The sequence below is a fragment of the Stegastes partitus genome, unplaced genomic scaffold, assembly GCF_000690725.1.
Source record: "Stegastes partitus isolate 25-593 unplaced genomic scaffold, Stegastes_partitus-1.0.2 Scaffold170, whole genome shotgun sequence".
In the NCBI taxonomy this organism is placed as follows: domain Eukaryota; kingdom Metazoa; phylum Chordata; class Actinopteri; family Pomacentridae; genus Stegastes; species Stegastes partitus.
In genome coordinates, this window is record NW_007577901.1 from 233,619 (window position 1) to 251,389 (window position 17,771).

Genomic DNA, 17,771 nt, shown 5'->3' on the forward strand with positions numbered 1-17,771 from the left:
TGCAGGATTGTGGCCCTCGAGGACCAGGATTGCCCACCCCTGCCCTGGAGGGATTATATATCTCATCTGGCCTGAGAAAATCTTGGGATCCTCAGGAGGAGCTAGAAAACATGGAATGCATTGCTCACCTCGCTGACTCCACAGTGTTATGTTCAGAAACGTTCATGGACTTGCTGTTTTAAAATTTAAATTCTTAATTAAGGATTTGTGTCATTTGTGTCTGTTCAGCCCATCGTAGTGCGTCATCACTGGGTACATCGGAGACGACAAGAAGGCAAATGTAAACAGTGTGGGAAGGTGGGTGGTAATTCCTGGAGCATTTTTACTTTGACTTTCAAATGACTCACACATGGTGTACGTCAAGTTTAAAATCAGAAAATGACAGTCTTCCTCTCCAAATGTGTTAAGTTCTAACTTAGTTGAATTAAAGTGGAAGTTTAAGTTTTTCAGTGGCAGTAAAGCACAAAAAAACTTCTGTTCCTGTTTTTGTGTGTGTGTGTGTGCAGGGCTTCCAGCAGAAGTTTGCTTTCCACAGTAAAGAGATTGTTGCCATCAGCTGCTCCTGGTGCAAGCAGGCTGTGAGTGTATTTGCAAAAACGACTGAGTCACATATGGGAGCAGAGAAAACAGAAGCTAAACTCCCACAAAATGTTACTCTCTTCTGTTTTTTTTTTCCTACTCTGCAAATCTCAATAAATGCATGAATTCTAATGTTGTGTTTCCCTCCTTAGTACCACAACAAAGTTTCTTGCTTCATGCTGCAACAAATTGAGGAGGCTTGTCCAGTAGGAGCTCACGCTGCCCTTATAGTTCCGCCCACATGGATCATAAGAATCAGACGCCATCAGGTAACACTCCAAGCTGTCCTTAGAGGGAAAACCTGACCCCTTTGGTTCACATCTTATTTTTATCTTCACATATGTCGTCCATCATCAGTCAGATTATAAGTTGCTGTTGTTTACATAAAGGAGTGTTGAGCTAGAGTAACTATTTAGCCTCATTTAGTGATGGCAGCAGCTCCTAATGAAACCACCTGCAATGATCTCCAGCCGCTGCCTCCTCTGTGTCTCTAACAGTCATCTATGAAGTCGAGTAAGAAGAAGAAGAGGACGTCATTCAAGAGGAAAAGCAGCAAGAAAGGAGCAGAGGTCAGTCCTGCGCTGTATTCTGTGATCTCTGTAGTGTAATACCATGTAGATTTCAGAGTATCTCTCGTTTTGTGCTGCCTCTGGCCACATGTGTACATATGGAACAAGTAACATCACTTCTAAGTTAATGAGTAGCTATTTGCTGTTATGTGGCATTAAAAACCAGTATACAAACATAATGCAATAAAAGTCAGCACAACCTTGACTCGTTTGACAATCTACATGGAAATTAATGGTGTTATATTCAAATCCCAGATGTTTTCCACGATACAACAGGCTACACGTGAACACTGACAATACTTTTTTTTTTTTTGACACAAACAGGAGACACTTGAGTATTCTCAGTTGTATTTGGACACAGTCAGATGGGTTTTTATAGTGATATTATTTAATAGTCATGCAAATAACAAGCCTGAATGGACAACAGAAGTTCTGCTCCAGAGGATCTAAGCAGATGGTCTTCTTCTTTGACAGGAGGGACGACAGTGGAAGCCGTTTATAATCCGACCCATCCCCTCACCTCTGATGAAGCCACTGCTCGTGTTTGTCAACCCAAAGAGTGGAGGGAACCAGGTATTCATGAACACATCAAGCATTCAGGAACTTAGAAAATTAGTCAGCCTATAAGCTAAGAGCCTATGGTGCCACAAAAGCATTCACAAGTCCTGAAAACCAGCTAGTTCGTTACAGCCACACAGAGGGTTCTATGTTCTGAAGACTTTGTCCTCTTTGTTAGCCTGCGGAGCAAATAAAGTGACACTAAATGTGATGTTGAACACACATTCACATGATCATGTAAGTAGATTCTGGGTCTGTTTAGTTGCCTCAATGTTCTTTTTGTTTCTGTGTCTGACAGGGAACGAAGATCCTTCAGTCCTTCATGTGGTATCTGAACCCCAGACAGGTGTTTGACCTCAGCCAAGGGGGACCAAAAGAAGGGTTAGTGCCACACGCTGATGTCAGTAAACACGTCATGTTAGATACGTTCTGCTGAACTGACTGTGAACCACTATGAATGTTGCAGGTTGGAGCTGTATCGTAAAGTCCATAACCTGAGGATCCTGGCCTGTGGCGGAGACGGCACTGTGAGCAAAAACACACAAACATAAGCCACTTTTATATGCACTGATGCTTAAAAAGAAATGTATTAGGATTGATAAATATCCCCACTTGTATATGCAAACTGCACAAGCAAACCTCAGGTATGATACAGAAGAAACTTGGGGCCAGTTTCTTCCCAGAATTCTAAGATTGAAGTCAGACTTCTGACTGTTTGATACCCGACAGTGTCTAATCTCTAACTGGGATTTATCAGTAAACAGGACTTCTTCTATCATCCACTGTGAAATGCTGCTGTGTGTAGCCAACCCCAAGTGTGTGACCTTGTTTCCCCTCCTGAGAAGTGCTTTAGAGGCGCTCCTTGTCCTCCGAGACACGACTAGAACACCCTCCTTTGACGGGGCTTTTGCTGATTGGAGTCGGTATCTGTGTTGAAGTTGCTTTTCTATCCCTTGGCAAACTGAGCTTCGTGTATTGATCTTCTGATGGCGTGCCCACTTTTGCCCTGCCTGATCGTGCTTTGGATACAACTGATCCAGTTTCCACAAAGTATTTCAGAGCTCCATGTGCTGCCCGCTTACAAACTTTCAGTGTAGCCATGATTTGTCTCTGAGAGAGCTCCTCTTTTGCTCAGAATAACAATCTGACTTCTGACACTTAGTTCTTATGTTTACTATCAACGCAGCACTACTTAGTAAGCCATGTTCTGCTTGAGGCGCAGTCATATTTCTTTTTGTTGATATACAGGAGAACAGTGGCTACAGGTTGATTGAGTTAAGAAATCCTCAATGAAATCAAGCTGAGGGTCACTGTTATGAGTAAACATGTTTACTGGCTGCACTGATGCACCTGACATTTTGCAGGTTCTGCCCAGGTACATGAAAATCACTGTTTCGCTTGAGGTACATCTGACATCAGAACACATTTTTTTAAAAACTATTTTCAAACTAACTTTTGGTCACACATCTTATCTGAGCTGCTGAAACTTATTGGAGGCTTCTCTGTGCTCAGCCACCTACCAGTGCATGTGAGGCATTTGGAGGATGTGTGTCAATTGAAACTTTAGAAAACAACCTGGTTTCACTCTAAACCTAAGCAGTGAAGAGTCTGAAGTGACAGTAGAATTTTCCACTGCTTATCATATCGCTAAGAGAGGAACTATGTTTTGTCAACTCTAAGTCACAGATCATAGATGGGCAAACCAATTATCAGCACCTTTATTCCATGTTTACAATCATTTGCATAATGTGTTAAGAAATTAAGAAAAGGAGAATGCGTAAAATGTATTATTTCCTGTAAAAAAAAAAATGTTGGCTGCATTTAAAATAGCTGTGCAACTGAATTACAATGCTAGAGGCACCAGTGCAACCATTTAAGCCCTTATTAAAGTCACTAAACCAGATTAGTGAGTGAAATAATAAAACCTGGAATTCCTAGTTTCCTGCCTAATTAATATTTAACTGAAAGAGTTTTGGCATAATCTAATGCCAAGAGGGCAATTTTGTAAAGCAGTAAATGAGATTTTCTCGATTTTAAGAGACATGCATATTCATTCCTTTGAATGAAGCCCTGATGATTGACAACCTTGAATCTTTTCTGATGAACTCTGAAAACTTCTTGTTTAAGAGAGTTGGACGTACGCAGGAACACACTCTTCCGTCTCTGTAACTGCACATCTGTGTGTGCTTGTGTGTGTTCGTTAAACCAGGTGGGCTGGATCCTGTCCTGCCTGGATGACCTCGCGTTAAATCCTCAACCTCCCGTCGCTGTGTTGCCGCTTGGGACAGGAAATGACCTCGCCAGGACGCTCAACTGGGGAGGGGTGGGTGCAAACGCTGACAGACACACCGACAAGCGGCTGAAGTGTTTAAATTCCAGAGCGTGCAGTTAGTCGCTGCTCTGTCATTACTAATTCAGCACTTAGTGAGCCGTTGTGTGTTGAAGTGTCTGTATTTGTTTTGTTCAGTATTTAATTTAGCAACAAATCTGTTTTGGATTAACCCTGAAGTTTGTTTCATTCAGCACTTTTTCTGAAGTTTGAACACTGAAATCCTATTGATGCTTACATACAGTATTTTTGTGCACGTTTATGTGTGATTTCTGTAACTTTGCATGCAAAAGTCCAAATTGTTTCCTCAAGAGAATCACATTATTTTTGGGGTGTTTTCAGGATGCTTTCAGTTTTACCACTTAAATGCAATAACGTTTACAGTAGTTAAAGTACTGCAGGAATTAAACCTAAAAATCAAATCACTTAATTGAAGCCAGTCGACCTAATAATGAAAACAGAGTTTGTTATACTGGATCTGTGCCGACTGTTTTATATGTACGGCAGGAAGGTCAGTGTTTTCTGACAATCACTTCATTGGAAAAATTAATCAAAATAATGATTAAAAAATGAAATTAAAAAAGGGGTCTGCCACTGCAATGGATCTGGGATGTTGTATTGTTCTTTAGAGCTTCATTGAGATTTTTTTCTTTAGCAAAACATACATAAATGATATAAAACAACGAGAATCTGGCTGTTAAGACTCACTAGTGCAATAGTGGAATTTAGTTTTTAGTTCAATATATATCTATAAAATGCAACTGTAGCATCTCAAACAATTTCTTTATTACTCTACAATCCACCTCTTCAATCGGAAGTAGTTCCAATTGACCTCTGACCTCAAAAATCCCAGTTTTTGAGCCCAGCCTGCATGTGTTCCAGGGTTATACGGACGAACCTCTGTCTAAGATCCTGTCCCACGTTGAAGATGGAACCGTTGTCCAGCTGGACAGGTGGAATCTACAGGTTGAGCCCAACACCAGTGCCGGGGCTGAGCCGGATGAACAGCAAACTGATAAGGTGAGTCCACATAGACCCACCCACGAACAAAACGGCTTCCCACCGAGACCACCAGTCTGGACACTCACTGTAACTCTTCCTGAAAAACACAATCCTGCATTTTTAAGTCTTCTAACGGATAAGCTGATTAAAATATGTTTGCGACTTCTGAGATTTACGTGGTTATTCATGGTCCCCAGATGTGTATTCCAAAGGATTATGGTGAGCCGCACTCCTTGTCCTGTTGTCAAAGGCCACCAGAAAATCAGAAGTTTGAATTGACCAACCCTTGTGTCAGTGACAAGGTATCCTGGGGCTGAACTCACACAAGCATTCTTTGTTCTTTGCCTCCTAAATGGCATTAGAAGTGTCGAAACTGAGCAACTTTTAACTCCTAAACCGGGGTTAGAGGTGGTTTCTATGGGTGACATTTCTGAATTAACCCACTCACTCTGTCTACAGTTTATGTCGGTGAAAGTGAAACAAACAAAAAAAATCTTTAAATAATAACAATAACTACGGCGTGAGAAGCAACTAGATTGGATTTGATTTTTAAAACACATCTGTTTGTTTCATGTGTGATGTCTCAGCTCCCTCTGGACGTGTTCAACAACTACTTCAGCCTTGGATTTGACGCCCATGTCACTCTAGAGTTCCATGAGTCAAGAGGTACGCATTTTATTTAACTGTACGCCGCTAAGTTTGCTTTTGCATTTACTTTTCTCCATACACTGTATATGTGGGTTAACTGTTTCGCTGCTGTTTCAGAGGCCAACCCAGAGAAGTTTAACAGCCGTTTCAGGAATAAGATGTTCTATGCTGGGGTGAGTGAACCCTCATGTTCCAAATCTGTGTGGAAATAAACGCGTTTAGCAATGTTGAGTCTCAAAGGAGACCAGCCCACAACCAGTCAGTCTGTGATCAGCACACAGAGGACGGTGATGGATTGTGTTTGTGGTGACTTGTGACTGTGTGCCCGCAGCTTTTGTTCAAAGTAGTAAAAATGTGACAAAATTGTGACATTTATAAAGATCTCTGGGCCACAAACACCCCTGGAAGTATGAGGTAGGAAAACCCTCTGCGAAGGTGAAATGATAAATGACAGGAATAAGTGCAAAAACACCTGCAGCTCACATGGTATGAAAGTTAATCTGTGCATCCAAATACTCGTGTCTTTTGTGTTTACAGCGTTTTATCTGATTTTTGCCATTACTATGAACACAAAAGTCTTTGTGTGGTGCTTGTATTTTTGATATAACCTTTCCAAACTATTTGCTTTTTATTGCTCAAAAGAGAAAATACTCAAAAATAATTGAGTATGTGGAACTTTTTCGTGCATGTAACATTTACACTAAAATAATTTTGCTGCTTGCATTTAATGATTTGATCAGTTTTCTTTTCTACACTGAGTTGTTTTTACCAAATTACTTAAATTCTGGTTGTGACTACTACAGAGTCTACTGTATTGCATCAATCATATGTTGGACTTCAACAAGAAATGCAGAAAACAATCAACCACAGATTTAAAAACTGTTTAGTATCATGATTTCACTCGCCAAATCTCCAAATCCAAAACAACAATTAACAAACGCCCACTATCGCTGCAGCACCAGCTGTGATGCTCTCAGAGTTCTCAGTTATTCTTTCTCAGTATTCTGCCAGAAGCTCCCACTGTGGATTTCACCGTGTACTCCTGTGTGTTTGTGTGTCTCCCACAGACAGCATTCTCAGATTTCCTGATGGGAAGCTCCAAAGACCTGTCGAAGCACATCAAAGTGGTGGTGAGTAGCTGTCAGTCAGGCCGTCAGTCAACTGTGTGACTGACTCTGTCTCAGTTCAGTTCAATTCAGTTCAAAGAGCTTCACTGAAAATGACCATATTTAGTTACCATACTGTAAAAATACTGACATTCAGAGCGCTGTCACAGAGAGAAAAAAGAGCAGAACAGAAATAGCTTAATAGCAGTGATAGCTTATTGTATACATTTACTTTTAAGTCAGTTTACAACGTGGCATGTTGTGACAAGAATGTAAAGATATCATACATTTCTGTTTTTTTCAGTGACATATATTATGGTTTAGTCCTGCTCCTGATATGGTTTGTTTATTCGAGCTGTGTTTGGCGTCTGTTTTGTGTGCTGAGAAGACTTCCACCTGTTCATCCTCCCTCTCAGCCTCCTCTTTCCTCCAGACTCATTTTAGATTTGAGATGAGATTGATTTCCAGGTCACAGGCAGGAGGACGGAGGACACAAGGAGGCTCAAAATAGAGAAATGAGATGAGCCTGATATCCCTGAGACTGCAACAATAATAAAGATTTAAATCTTGGTGTGAGGAAGCGTAGCTCTGTCTCTAGAGTAGATCTTTCACATTGCTGCCACAGATCCCAATCTTTCGGCAGCCATGTTTGTTTATGTTTCCATCGTTGGACTGTGTGCACTTTGTGAAGTACTTTGCAACTGTGTTTGAAGGCCAGATAACATTGCATATTACGTTATGTGTGGGATTTTGCATCGTGAGGAGCAGGACAGCAGGACATTGTGCAAATTTAACTGATCGGTTCTCTCTCTGCTTTTCTTCTCTCTTCATCTCCAGTGTGATGGCACAGATTTAACATCAAAGGTTCAGGACTTGAAGCTGCAGTGTCTGGTCTTCCTCAACATCCCCAGGTTAGTCAGCAAGGTTTACAACGATACTGCTACTATTTCTGTCACTAATGATATTTTCCACATGACCTTCCACCATGTGTACTGCTAATATTAGCATTCAGTATAAGTGCTGTAACATACACACTTTGTTCCCAGTTTAGAGAAACAAGTGGGGATTTCAGAATATGCAGCAATATCCATCCATCCATTATATATACACCGCTTTATCCTCACTAGGATCACTGGGGGCTGGAGTCTATCCCAGCTGACTTAGGGTGAAGGCAGGGGACACCCTGGACAGTTCGCCAGTCTATCACAGGGCCACACTTAGAGACAGACTATGCAATAATATACTAATAATAATAATATACCTGTGAAACTAAACTGAGCACATCTTAGATTAATCTTGGCATCACGTTCTTTGTTCAAATGACACCACAATAAATTTGTTCAGATCAGATTAGGCTCAAAATAGTGTGAACCTGCTCAGGACCACCACAGTGAGTGAATGGCTCTGACAGTGAAGCACGGAGGTGGGAGTGTGATGGCATGAAGTTAAGTATTAAAAAAAGGAAAAGATTTGATTCTCAGTGACGAAAAGTGAACTTACTCTATTTTTACTATGATTTTTTTTTTTTTTAATTTACAAGCAAATACATCATAGCGCACTAATGTACTCGCTTCAGATGTATACTTAAAAGACAAACTTAGAAAATACAGTCTACATACATTAAGGTAATTCAACTGCTTATTTTAATTGTGCAAAAAGCCTTCCTCACTACAAACTGTAGTAGGATCAAGGTTACTGCTACACACATTGTGGCTGAGCAGGCTAGTCAGTAGTCCAGTACCAAAATCAACGGAATGACAACTTCAAAATGTTTAATGGGTGCTTTATTCTCTGAAAGGCCAGTCTACGTATACATAATTTCCATTTTAAGGGCATCTCATAGAGGACAGTATCTTATGGTATTCACCGCAAAGGTCGTGCGTTTTGTTGATGGAAAGGGCACTAATCAGGACTTTGTGCTTTCTCACATCCGTTCCATGATGCACGCTGCGCCTCCTCAGCCTCCAGCTCTTCCTGTTGCTGGGGCTGGACTGTCTCTGTGCACCTGTCCATTTGGATACCGCATCATAAATCGAGAAAAACCATTTGCATGTTTTAATTTGCTTTCATGCAGCCTGGTCTCATACAAGCTGTTTATGACACAGAGGAATGGAACTTCCAATTTTTGTAAAATGAGTTTTTAAATTCTGTTTACTATCATGGGTAAATTACTGAACACGTGTGCCGTTGATGTGCAATAGACAGAAGCCCAGAAATGAAGCAGCTCCATTTGCTCTGTTCTACTGTAGCTGCCTGTTGCCAGTGAAGACTTAATTACAGGCTGCAGACATGACAGTTGATGGAGGCACTTCATGTTGATGGAAAGATTCCATTTCTAACTAGTCTAGTCAGATGATGAATGTCACTTCTATGGCTGATATCGGTCCTTATGTGTTGTGTGGCTATGATGTTGTGTTCTCCAGGTATTGTGCAGGCACTACACCTTGGGGAAACCCCAGCGAGCATCACGACTTTGAGCCGCAGCGCCATGACGATGGGTACATTGAGGTCATCGGATTCACAATGACTTCACTGGTATGGAGCTCTCAGTTTGTCCTCGTAGCCATGGTAACAAGGGAAGTAACATAAAACAGACTGCTTGTTGGGATGTAAATATTATAATTTATTTGGGTTGTGCAAAGCAAGCACTGAAAAAGCTATTCAGAGTTAAATCTTTTCAGTCAGAATTTAGGGAACATGTAAAAAACAAAGAGTTTTTTATAGCTGCTGAACTGGATAATGGCTACAGTCGATGTGATTTCTCTCTCTCTCTGTATGTAGGCCACTCTCCAGGTTGGAGGTCATGGTGAGAGGTTGAACCAGTGCAGAGAAGTCACCCTCACCACTACAAAACCTCTTCCAGTGCAGGTACATACTTAAATGCACACGTCTGCCCACCACTGCATGCTTCATCTGCTCTATATTCACACAATACCACCATCATTCACACTGACTAACACAACAATCACCTGCTGATGATGACTGGGTTTGGGTTTTATTTGGTTTATTGTTTATTTGTGTGGTTGTTAGGTGGATGGTGAACCTTGCAGACTTGCTCCTTCTGTCATCCACATCAGCCTCAGAAACCAGGCCAACATGGTTCAGAAAACCAAGCGGCGGACCTCGCTACCGCACCTTAATGAGTACGTTACACTAAGTCAGCAACCCTGTGGGCATCTTAAGTAGTAATATGTGTAACTTTCACTTTCCAGCGGTGGAGCCTCAGACTGAACATGTCCAACTTATAATTCATTTGCTTCAAATGGTCTGGTCCTGTTTGTGTCTCAGTCAGCAGCCGGTCCCAGAGAGGCTGAGGATCAGAGTGAGCAGGATCAGCATGACCGACTACGAGGCTCTGCACTATGACAAGGACAAACTACGACAAGCATGTAAGGAAAGACGCCCATACTTATATCCATGTATGCAGCTACTGAACATTGCTAATGCAATAATCACCGCGGTGAACATTTGACAGTAATTTCATTACTTCGAAGTTGAACAGTAGCTGTTTGCTCTTATGTCAAACTAACAGTTTAGATTTACAATATTAAAAATACAGGCAACAAAAGTCAGTACGCCTTTCATTACTAAGATTCAAATCTTATATTTTTCCAATACTTCATATGTTTAGCTTTATATTTGATGATGGACTCAATCCTCCTCAGCATCTTCATAAAAGCAGATCCACTACTGTTCAACTTACAAATAATGCAATCATATGACATTTAGAGTATATTGCACAGTGTATCTGTATATAGTTTACCAGGCAATATATGTGATTGAATGAACACAGTGCATGGGTGCTATGGCTCTGAAATGGTGCATATGTATGTATTGCAAAACAAAAAGACAAAAACAAAACAAAGTGAAGTGCACATAGACCTAAATATCTACTAATGTTTATTTAATAATATGAGGGTATTGATTTCATCCATTTTTTCTCACCCACGTTATCCCTTGACAATGCGCAGCTCAAACAATCTAATAAAGTCTTTGTCCAAGGTTTGTATATAAATGTTGAGTGCGGGTGTAGTCTTGGTCTACAGCAGAATAGTGTTTGTGTGTGTGAGCCCGGTGAGTCAGTGGGTGCTGACCTCATGCTCATCTTCAGCGCTGTGTGGTGGAGACGTCTAAGAAGCTGCAGGTCGATGTACCTGAATGTCAGCCGCATCTTCAGGCTGAAGGGGGAATAAAACTGCTCAATGATTAGAAGGTGAAGCAGAGATGTGAAGGTCAACAAGATCATTTTCAGCTGTCTCTCCGTCAGTCTTCACTGCCGTCCTCTGGGATGATGTGTCTGCGCTCACATGAAACTTGTCTTTGCATATGCGCAGCAGCCTGTGCTGTGTGGGTCACTGATGTTTCAGGGAAAAGGAAAAGCTCCACTTCTGCTGTCTCTCTCCCTCATTAGAAACAGTTCCAGTCCGCTGGCTTTGCAGCAGAACACACTGTGCAATATGTTAATACATGTTAATGCAGAGTTTTGACACAGGGTGGCGCTGTTACCTTTTATCATATTGTAAACAGCATGTTTTATAATACTGTAAACTGTTTGTAAATGTAGTCATTTTTCTTTTTGTTTCTGTTTTCCACTGTTTGGTATCCTGAGACTTATTCCGTGGTGGGAATATGCAGACATACATATTTCATATTTCATCATAGTAAGGATTCAAAAAGATATGGGGATGATTTTTATTTTTTCAATATATTTCAAGCATGTTTTTGTTCCAGATAATCTTCATCGTTTTATTTTTTTTTATACCTCATCCTTTGTTCTTGCTTTTGGAAGTTTGAGTTGTTCTCTCATTATGCAAATCAATCACTGCTCTCAACTTGTGGAAGTGTCACACTTGGGGAGATGGTAAAAATATGTTTTAGACCCTGAGGTGCAGTGCATCATCTCAGTTCCATTTCTCTTACTGTGGCTTTGTCTCATTCTGAACACAGAATCTAGAGGCTGTTTAATAGAGATTTGGACGGATCTGTCATGCAGGTTCTGTATGTAAGAGGTGATAAAGCTCACAGAACAGGTGACAAATCACCTGTTTTTTTCAACCAACAAAAGATTCATGCTTCAAGAGACTAAAATGAATGTAAGTCATTGTTTCTGACAAGAGTATTGCTGCTGCATTTTCTTTCAGGTGCAAAGTCGAAGTAGCTCATATTGGAGATGGAAAACAATAGGATTGAACGCTTTTATTGCCGTCGTGTTGTGCAGAATACAATGAAATTAGAAGCGCCGCTCCTGACGGGTGCATTAAGAGACACGCACATACAAAAAGCAACCTCAAAAACAATACAAAATTGAGCAGATAAATAATGAATGTTCAAATCAAACACTAGAGGTATGTAATTTTGCATCAGTGTGAATGTGGCCTATTACACTATAATTATTGCAGCAGGCATAAACACAATTATTACACAGAATGAAAGACTCCTTATTGGGATTCAGTGTACAGCAGGAAAAGAAACTGTCTTTGTTGGTTTGATATGGAAAGTTTGATAAGAAGGACAGATAGAAGAGGGAGATATTGTTATTCCTCATGGTTTTCCTATTTCCATTTATGCACATATATTGTTATTCTCTGAATATGGCGAACCTGTTGTATTTGATCTTTAAAGCAGCGCTCTTTAAAAAGTCTTCAATAGGAAAGCACCAACCCCTCCGATGTGAGAGGCAGAGAACGTATTAGGCATTTTTCTTTGTCGTTGGATTGTTTGGAAATTATTCAGCCCATTTTACTTGTTCCACGTGTTGTCTGGTTGTGTGCCACTTGAAAAGGTCAGTCTGTGGAGCCTATGAAGAGAATGCAGCGGCTACATTCTGAAAGCGTGTGACTGTTTGAAGAGGCGCTTGGTTAATAAGCTGCTCGGCTCTCCTTGTCTCAGAGGAATGTTTGGAGAATTAGCAATAAAGTAAACAGGCTGCACTTTTCTCGAATCTGTCAAAGTCTCGCTGAGTTTCTGTTCGTGAAGAGCCTTTGTCTCCCTCACTCAGGTATTTAGTATCAATGAGAGGTGTGTGTGGGTTCAGGAGCTCCTCACTTGGTTTGACAGCACAATGAGCCGTGTGATGTTCAGCCAGCAGCACTGAGCCGGTGCAGCGGGCGGCTGGCCTCGGCCGCCTCAGGGAGCAGGCGTTTTTTGTTTCAGCACCTACGTTGGTTTACTGATGGCAAGCCAGCTCGGTCGGGCTTATTTATCGAAATAAAAGACACTGATTCCGGCGTCAGCTTGGCGCTACACTTTGGCACAGGGCGAATACCGTCACATGTGGAGTTGCCCGATTTTGATGTAATACTATTGTGTGTTCACCACATGTGTCACTTAGTGGATTGTGTTGTGCTTAATTCTATTCAGCAAAGTACTTGTGTTTCGACTCATTCGTTCTAACTGTGATAGTAAACAATCCACGTGTGCGTTCACAGAGCTGGTGCTTTTACTACGATGCAAGTTCAGCATCCCCAAAGTATCTTTTTTATTATTAGTTACTAGTTGTTATTAAGATAACTGGACTCTTTATTTGTTCTTGAAGTTAGTCACCTCTCATCCAAGAGGCTTATTCAGTCCCAGGGAGATTTTTGAATACAAACCAGCCACTGAAGAGATGACTGTGTTCTTTTCTTTTCTGTTTTATCAAACACTTTGATTGTTGTTGTGTATGTACACAGAAAAGAATGCACAGACCTTTATATAGGGGAGATGAAACGACTTCGCTCCACAAGTGCTTGCAACAAGTTTTATTAAGTCAAGAGATAAAAGGCTATCAGTTGTATATGTTGTAGGATTCGATGTTCTGTATAAGTTACCACGGCGATGTACCCTGGTACAAAGTTGACCACTCGAAAACCGAGGACTAAAACCTGAGGGTCGCTCGCTCACTCACCTCCGATCCTGCTTTGTAGTACGGGCCTCTGGACTTAGATCCAAGAAGCTTCTAATGCAACTCGTCTCTTCGCTGAGTGGCAGCTGCACAATCAATGTTTTATGCTCTTTTATTCAGCAGTTACTCAGCGAGATTTTTTTATTCACTGAGCAGTCCGCTGGTATCAAACACTTGGAAAACACAAGCAAGTCCATGCTGGTTAATCACAGTTGTGTCTCTGAAATTCAAGAACTTGCAATGAGGAGTTTTTAAGTCTTACATGGCATGCCTTTAAACAACTACTTGGGAAAAACTTGGACTAATTCAGGGAATATTTGCTTGGGGGATGTATCAGTCCCAATGCAAGCCCCATTTTATTGTCTGTTTTCCTCTAAATAGGACATAATTTACTAAATGAATATCATTCTGTATTCAAACAATCTTGAAACTAGAAAAAAATAGTTTGTAGTGTCTATTCTCTCATCTCAAAATGTGTTTATGTCCCAAACGGTGAATGTAACTTGCTTAAACATCAGGTGACATGTTGCTGTTTGTGGCTCCTCAGCTGCCACAGAGCTGCTGACTGTTCAGACGATGACATATTTGACTCCCCTCATGTAGAGTCCCTGGTCTGCATCCTCCCCTGTTAGGTGACCAGAATTACAGCAGCACTCACAGGGTCCTGAGGGTTGCAGTTGAGCACCACTGTATAAGTAGGTATCAAAGTGCTGTTGGATAATTGTCTTGTTCCTCTGTATCTCCAGCCATTCCTCTGGGACTGATCGTGGTTCCTGGTGACAGCGACTTAGAAACCTGCCGAGAACACATCCAGCGATTGCAGGAGGTAAGGAGGAGAGAGGGGAGGGAAGGATGTAGAGATGAAAAGGTCATGGTTCTGTGTCACTAAATGAAAAGAAAAAAAAAAGGCACAAATGCAGATGAAAAACAAAGGAAGCTACTTTTTCATAAGTTGGAACAAAGCTAATTAAGCTGTGTGTGTGTGTGCATGTGTGTCTTTATACACTGTTTCTGGACTACTCTCTTCTCTACTTTCCTGCGCTCTGATTTTCGTCTCTAGGACTTCTGCTCTGTCCAACCCTCCCTCAGATGTTTGGGACCGCAGGTTGGTAGTTAGATGCTGTTTTGTAGTGTGCTTGTTGTTTGGCTGTGGGGCACGCGGGAAACTAACGGCGAACACTTTAACAATCAGTATTTTAATTGAAAATCGTCCAGGTGTTGATTAACATCGAGTCAATTCCATTATGTGGCTTTAAAAATCGGTCGAAGCAGGCAATGTTTGCTGACAAATTCTGGTCACACACAGGAAACACTGCATTTTGTCTTAATTGAATGTCAATTGGTGGAACGCAAATGAAGTGAAGAAATGCCACATTAGATGAATAACATTTTGGTCAAGTCACATCACAATAGTAGAGATACAGCTCAAACAACTGCTCTGTCTACACCACATGTATCATTTGCACTACAACTACCAAAGCCAGTACTGATGTGAAAACTGCTAATTACTGATGAAATGCAGTTTACAAAGCTTTTGTTCTTTCTGTTCTTCTGGCATTTTTTTCCATATGGAGCCATGATGGAAACCTGTGCAGCCCACAGGTCCAAAACTAAAAGCTTCACAGGTCATCTTCTAACCATGTTCAGGAGATTAGTGTAATTGGAAACCACAGGCGGACTTCATTTTGTGTCAGTGATTACAGGAGGATTCATTTTGTTGCACTGAGATTCTCTTAAGCATTTGTTTTTGATTGTTCATTAGAGAAAAGACTCTCCTCACCAACTCAGAAATAATACAGTGAAGAGTTGATATAATCTTGAATCAGTTGACTTTTCAGTGATATTATATATACTGTGTATTGCAAATAGTGTGGAAACTTACAGTCGGTTAGTGCACAAGTGATTATATAAAAACATGATTCAAAAATCACTCTGACAGAAAGACAGAAAAGGAGCCGCCAATTAAACTTCACAAAGACGAGTCAGTCTTTCCAAAATCTTTCTGGAGCTCGCTCATCGCCATATGCTAGGGCTCACTGCACATGGCTCGGCTCCACAGCAGACTGGCTGACCTTGGACACTACAAATTAGGCAACAGCATTCAGAATTTTGAGCCAAACCATCAAACTTCTGAGTACAGCTCGAGTTAAAAATTTTGCGAGAAAGGTTACATCTGACACGGTGCTGACAGCCAGAGCAAGTGAGTGAGTGACAGCTGGAGAAGCCTGTTTACCCGAGGCTTTAAATGCTCTACCAATATGAAATTCCACTTTGAATACACACACATACACACACCATTCTAAACAAACAAGCACCCACACATGTAAACAGAAGAGATTCAATACTCTAGGGGTTACGAAGAGCACAACGTGGCCGGTTCTGCATTACACAACAGAGTACGCACGCACAGATACACAAATAAAACCATGTTCAAAAACATCCTCTTAGTCATTCCAAATTCTTTTTAGATCCAAGCCAACTTTTTAGTCATCATTAAAACAGCACCAAAGTGATAATAGGACAGAAATGGACTCGCTGGATATTGTTGCTAATCGCTTTATAAAAGCCTCTTATTATTGCTCATTTACCTGCTCCAGGAATCTGCATAAAGTGTATCGAGGAAACAGTCGTTTATTTCTGAGGCTTACCCATCATTCCTATCAGCCATAATAACGTTATACTATACAGTCATATGGCTGAGATGTGGTGCGACATTACTGAAAAATAGAAGTTTGGAAGGACAAGAAATGGTGGAAATAAACCAAGCTTCAGTTTTCCTGTGCCAAGCTTTTAAGGTGCTGTTATGTGTTATACCTTGAAGCCGTTTATTTACTCCAGTCATATTTTTTATTTTTCACAGCAATATAAAGTCCTTTATCTCTATAGAAACAGCACAACCATGAAGAAGTAGGGTGAGCTTCAAATGTCTTCAATGCAGTGTAGCACAGTTAGAATGCCATAAAGAACAAAAAAACAACAAAAAGAAAAAATGGAATCAATGTGTAGAACATTTTCCAAGTGCCTGCTAGTGTTACCTATATTGGAAAGAAAAGGGGGCTTATATGGTATAAATAATCTCTTTGACTTATTAATGTGCAACCAATACAAACTCTATTCTGCACATCAGCTCTAGACAGATGTTTCACCATGCTAAATTCCAACAACTTGCTCCTCTGTATTCTGTTTTGGTTTTTGTCTTTTTAAGCCATGCTGCATTTAGTTTATTTGATAAAATAAGTTTGATTTTCCTCTCTTGACGTCTTCTCTCTGCTCTTTGTAAACACAACCTGGAGTTCAGTCGAGAAGTTTTAGAATTTTTTGTAAATTGACTGTCACAGCTGAGTCATTCGTGGTTACTGAGTCGTGCTGAGGAGATGTTTCAGCTTTTACAGAATCTGGTATGTTTGTTATTTTTCCTGGAAAGGATAAAAAAAAAATTGAACAACACATCACACGTAATACACTCAAGGACCATTTGGAAGCTAAAAATCTGACAGTTTATTCTGATTTTGCCGCTTCTTGCTCAGACAAATTTAATTTTGTCAATGTTGTAAAACAAAACATATCTTTTAAAGCCCTCTGGGTCTTAGGGTTCAGAGGGTTAAATCATGTTGCCAAATTTTAACTGCGAAATAAAATTTCTTGCAGATGTGAGCACACTATTCTTTCATGGTATTAATCATTTCCAAATTAGCACTGTTCTCCAGCTCTGATGTCGGTGTGGTGAAGAGGAAGAAGGACTTCAGAGCTTTGTCTTTTGTGTCAGATACTAAATATCACATGAGCATTGCAGCTCTATCCATTATGGACACGTCATGTTTGAACAGTCATCTCGCTGTGGAAACTTAGTTTGAAACACCAAAAGACTGGCAGAACAACATTTTGCTGCCCTGTGTTATTGTAGTATTTGTGTTAAAGGGCGTATTAAACAAAAGACATGAGAAAATATAATTGTCTTGGGGCGACTGTTTTCTTCACCTTTAGTCGAGGAAATGTGGTTTTATTCTCAGTTTTGATCTTTTTTTCTGAGCAGGGTAGGCACAAACAGACCAGCTTTCATTTTGAAGACGCAGCATAAAGCAAGGTGCTATTGTGGT

At 40.7% G+C, this 17,771-nt stretch overlaps 1 protein-coding gene across 1 annotated transcript in view; it reads left to right on the plus strand.

The window, feature by feature from the left end:
- Nucleotides 1-17,771, plus strand: part of LOC103355874 (diacylglycerol kinase zeta-like) — a 95,784-nt gene that overhangs the window by 25,310 nt on the left and 52,703 nt on the right. The window contains exons 6-24 of the mRNA XM_008279813.1: nt 229-297; nt 507-578; nt 732-848; nt 1,077-1,148; nt 1,623-1,721; nt 2,005-2,087; nt 2,173-2,233; nt 3,916-4,029; nt 4,918-5,055; nt 5,625-5,703; nt 5,803-5,858; nt 6,753-6,815; nt 7,629-7,702; nt 9,215-9,326; nt 9,573-9,659; nt 9,822-9,934; nt 10,080-10,180; nt 14,421-14,500; nt 14,735-14,779. Of these exons, the coding sequence (XP_008278035.1) occupies nt 229-297; nt 507-578; nt 732-848; nt 1,077-1,148; nt 1,623-1,721; nt 2,005-2,087; nt 2,173-2,233; nt 3,916-4,029; nt 4,918-5,055; nt 5,625-5,703; nt 5,803-5,858; nt 6,753-6,815; nt 7,629-7,702; nt 9,215-9,326; nt 9,573-9,659; nt 9,822-9,934; nt 10,080-10,180; nt 14,421-14,500; nt 14,735-14,779 (1,635 nt within the window). The remainder of the gene's footprint in view (nt 1-228; nt 298-506; nt 579-731; nt 849-1,076; nt 1,149-1,622; nt 1,722-2,004; nt 2,088-2,172; nt 2,234-3,915; nt 4,030-4,917; nt 5,056-5,624; nt 5,704-5,802; nt 5,859-6,752; nt 6,816-7,628; nt 7,703-9,214; nt 9,327-9,572; nt 9,660-9,821; nt 9,935-10,079; nt 10,181-14,420; nt 14,501-14,734; nt 14,780-17,771) is intronic.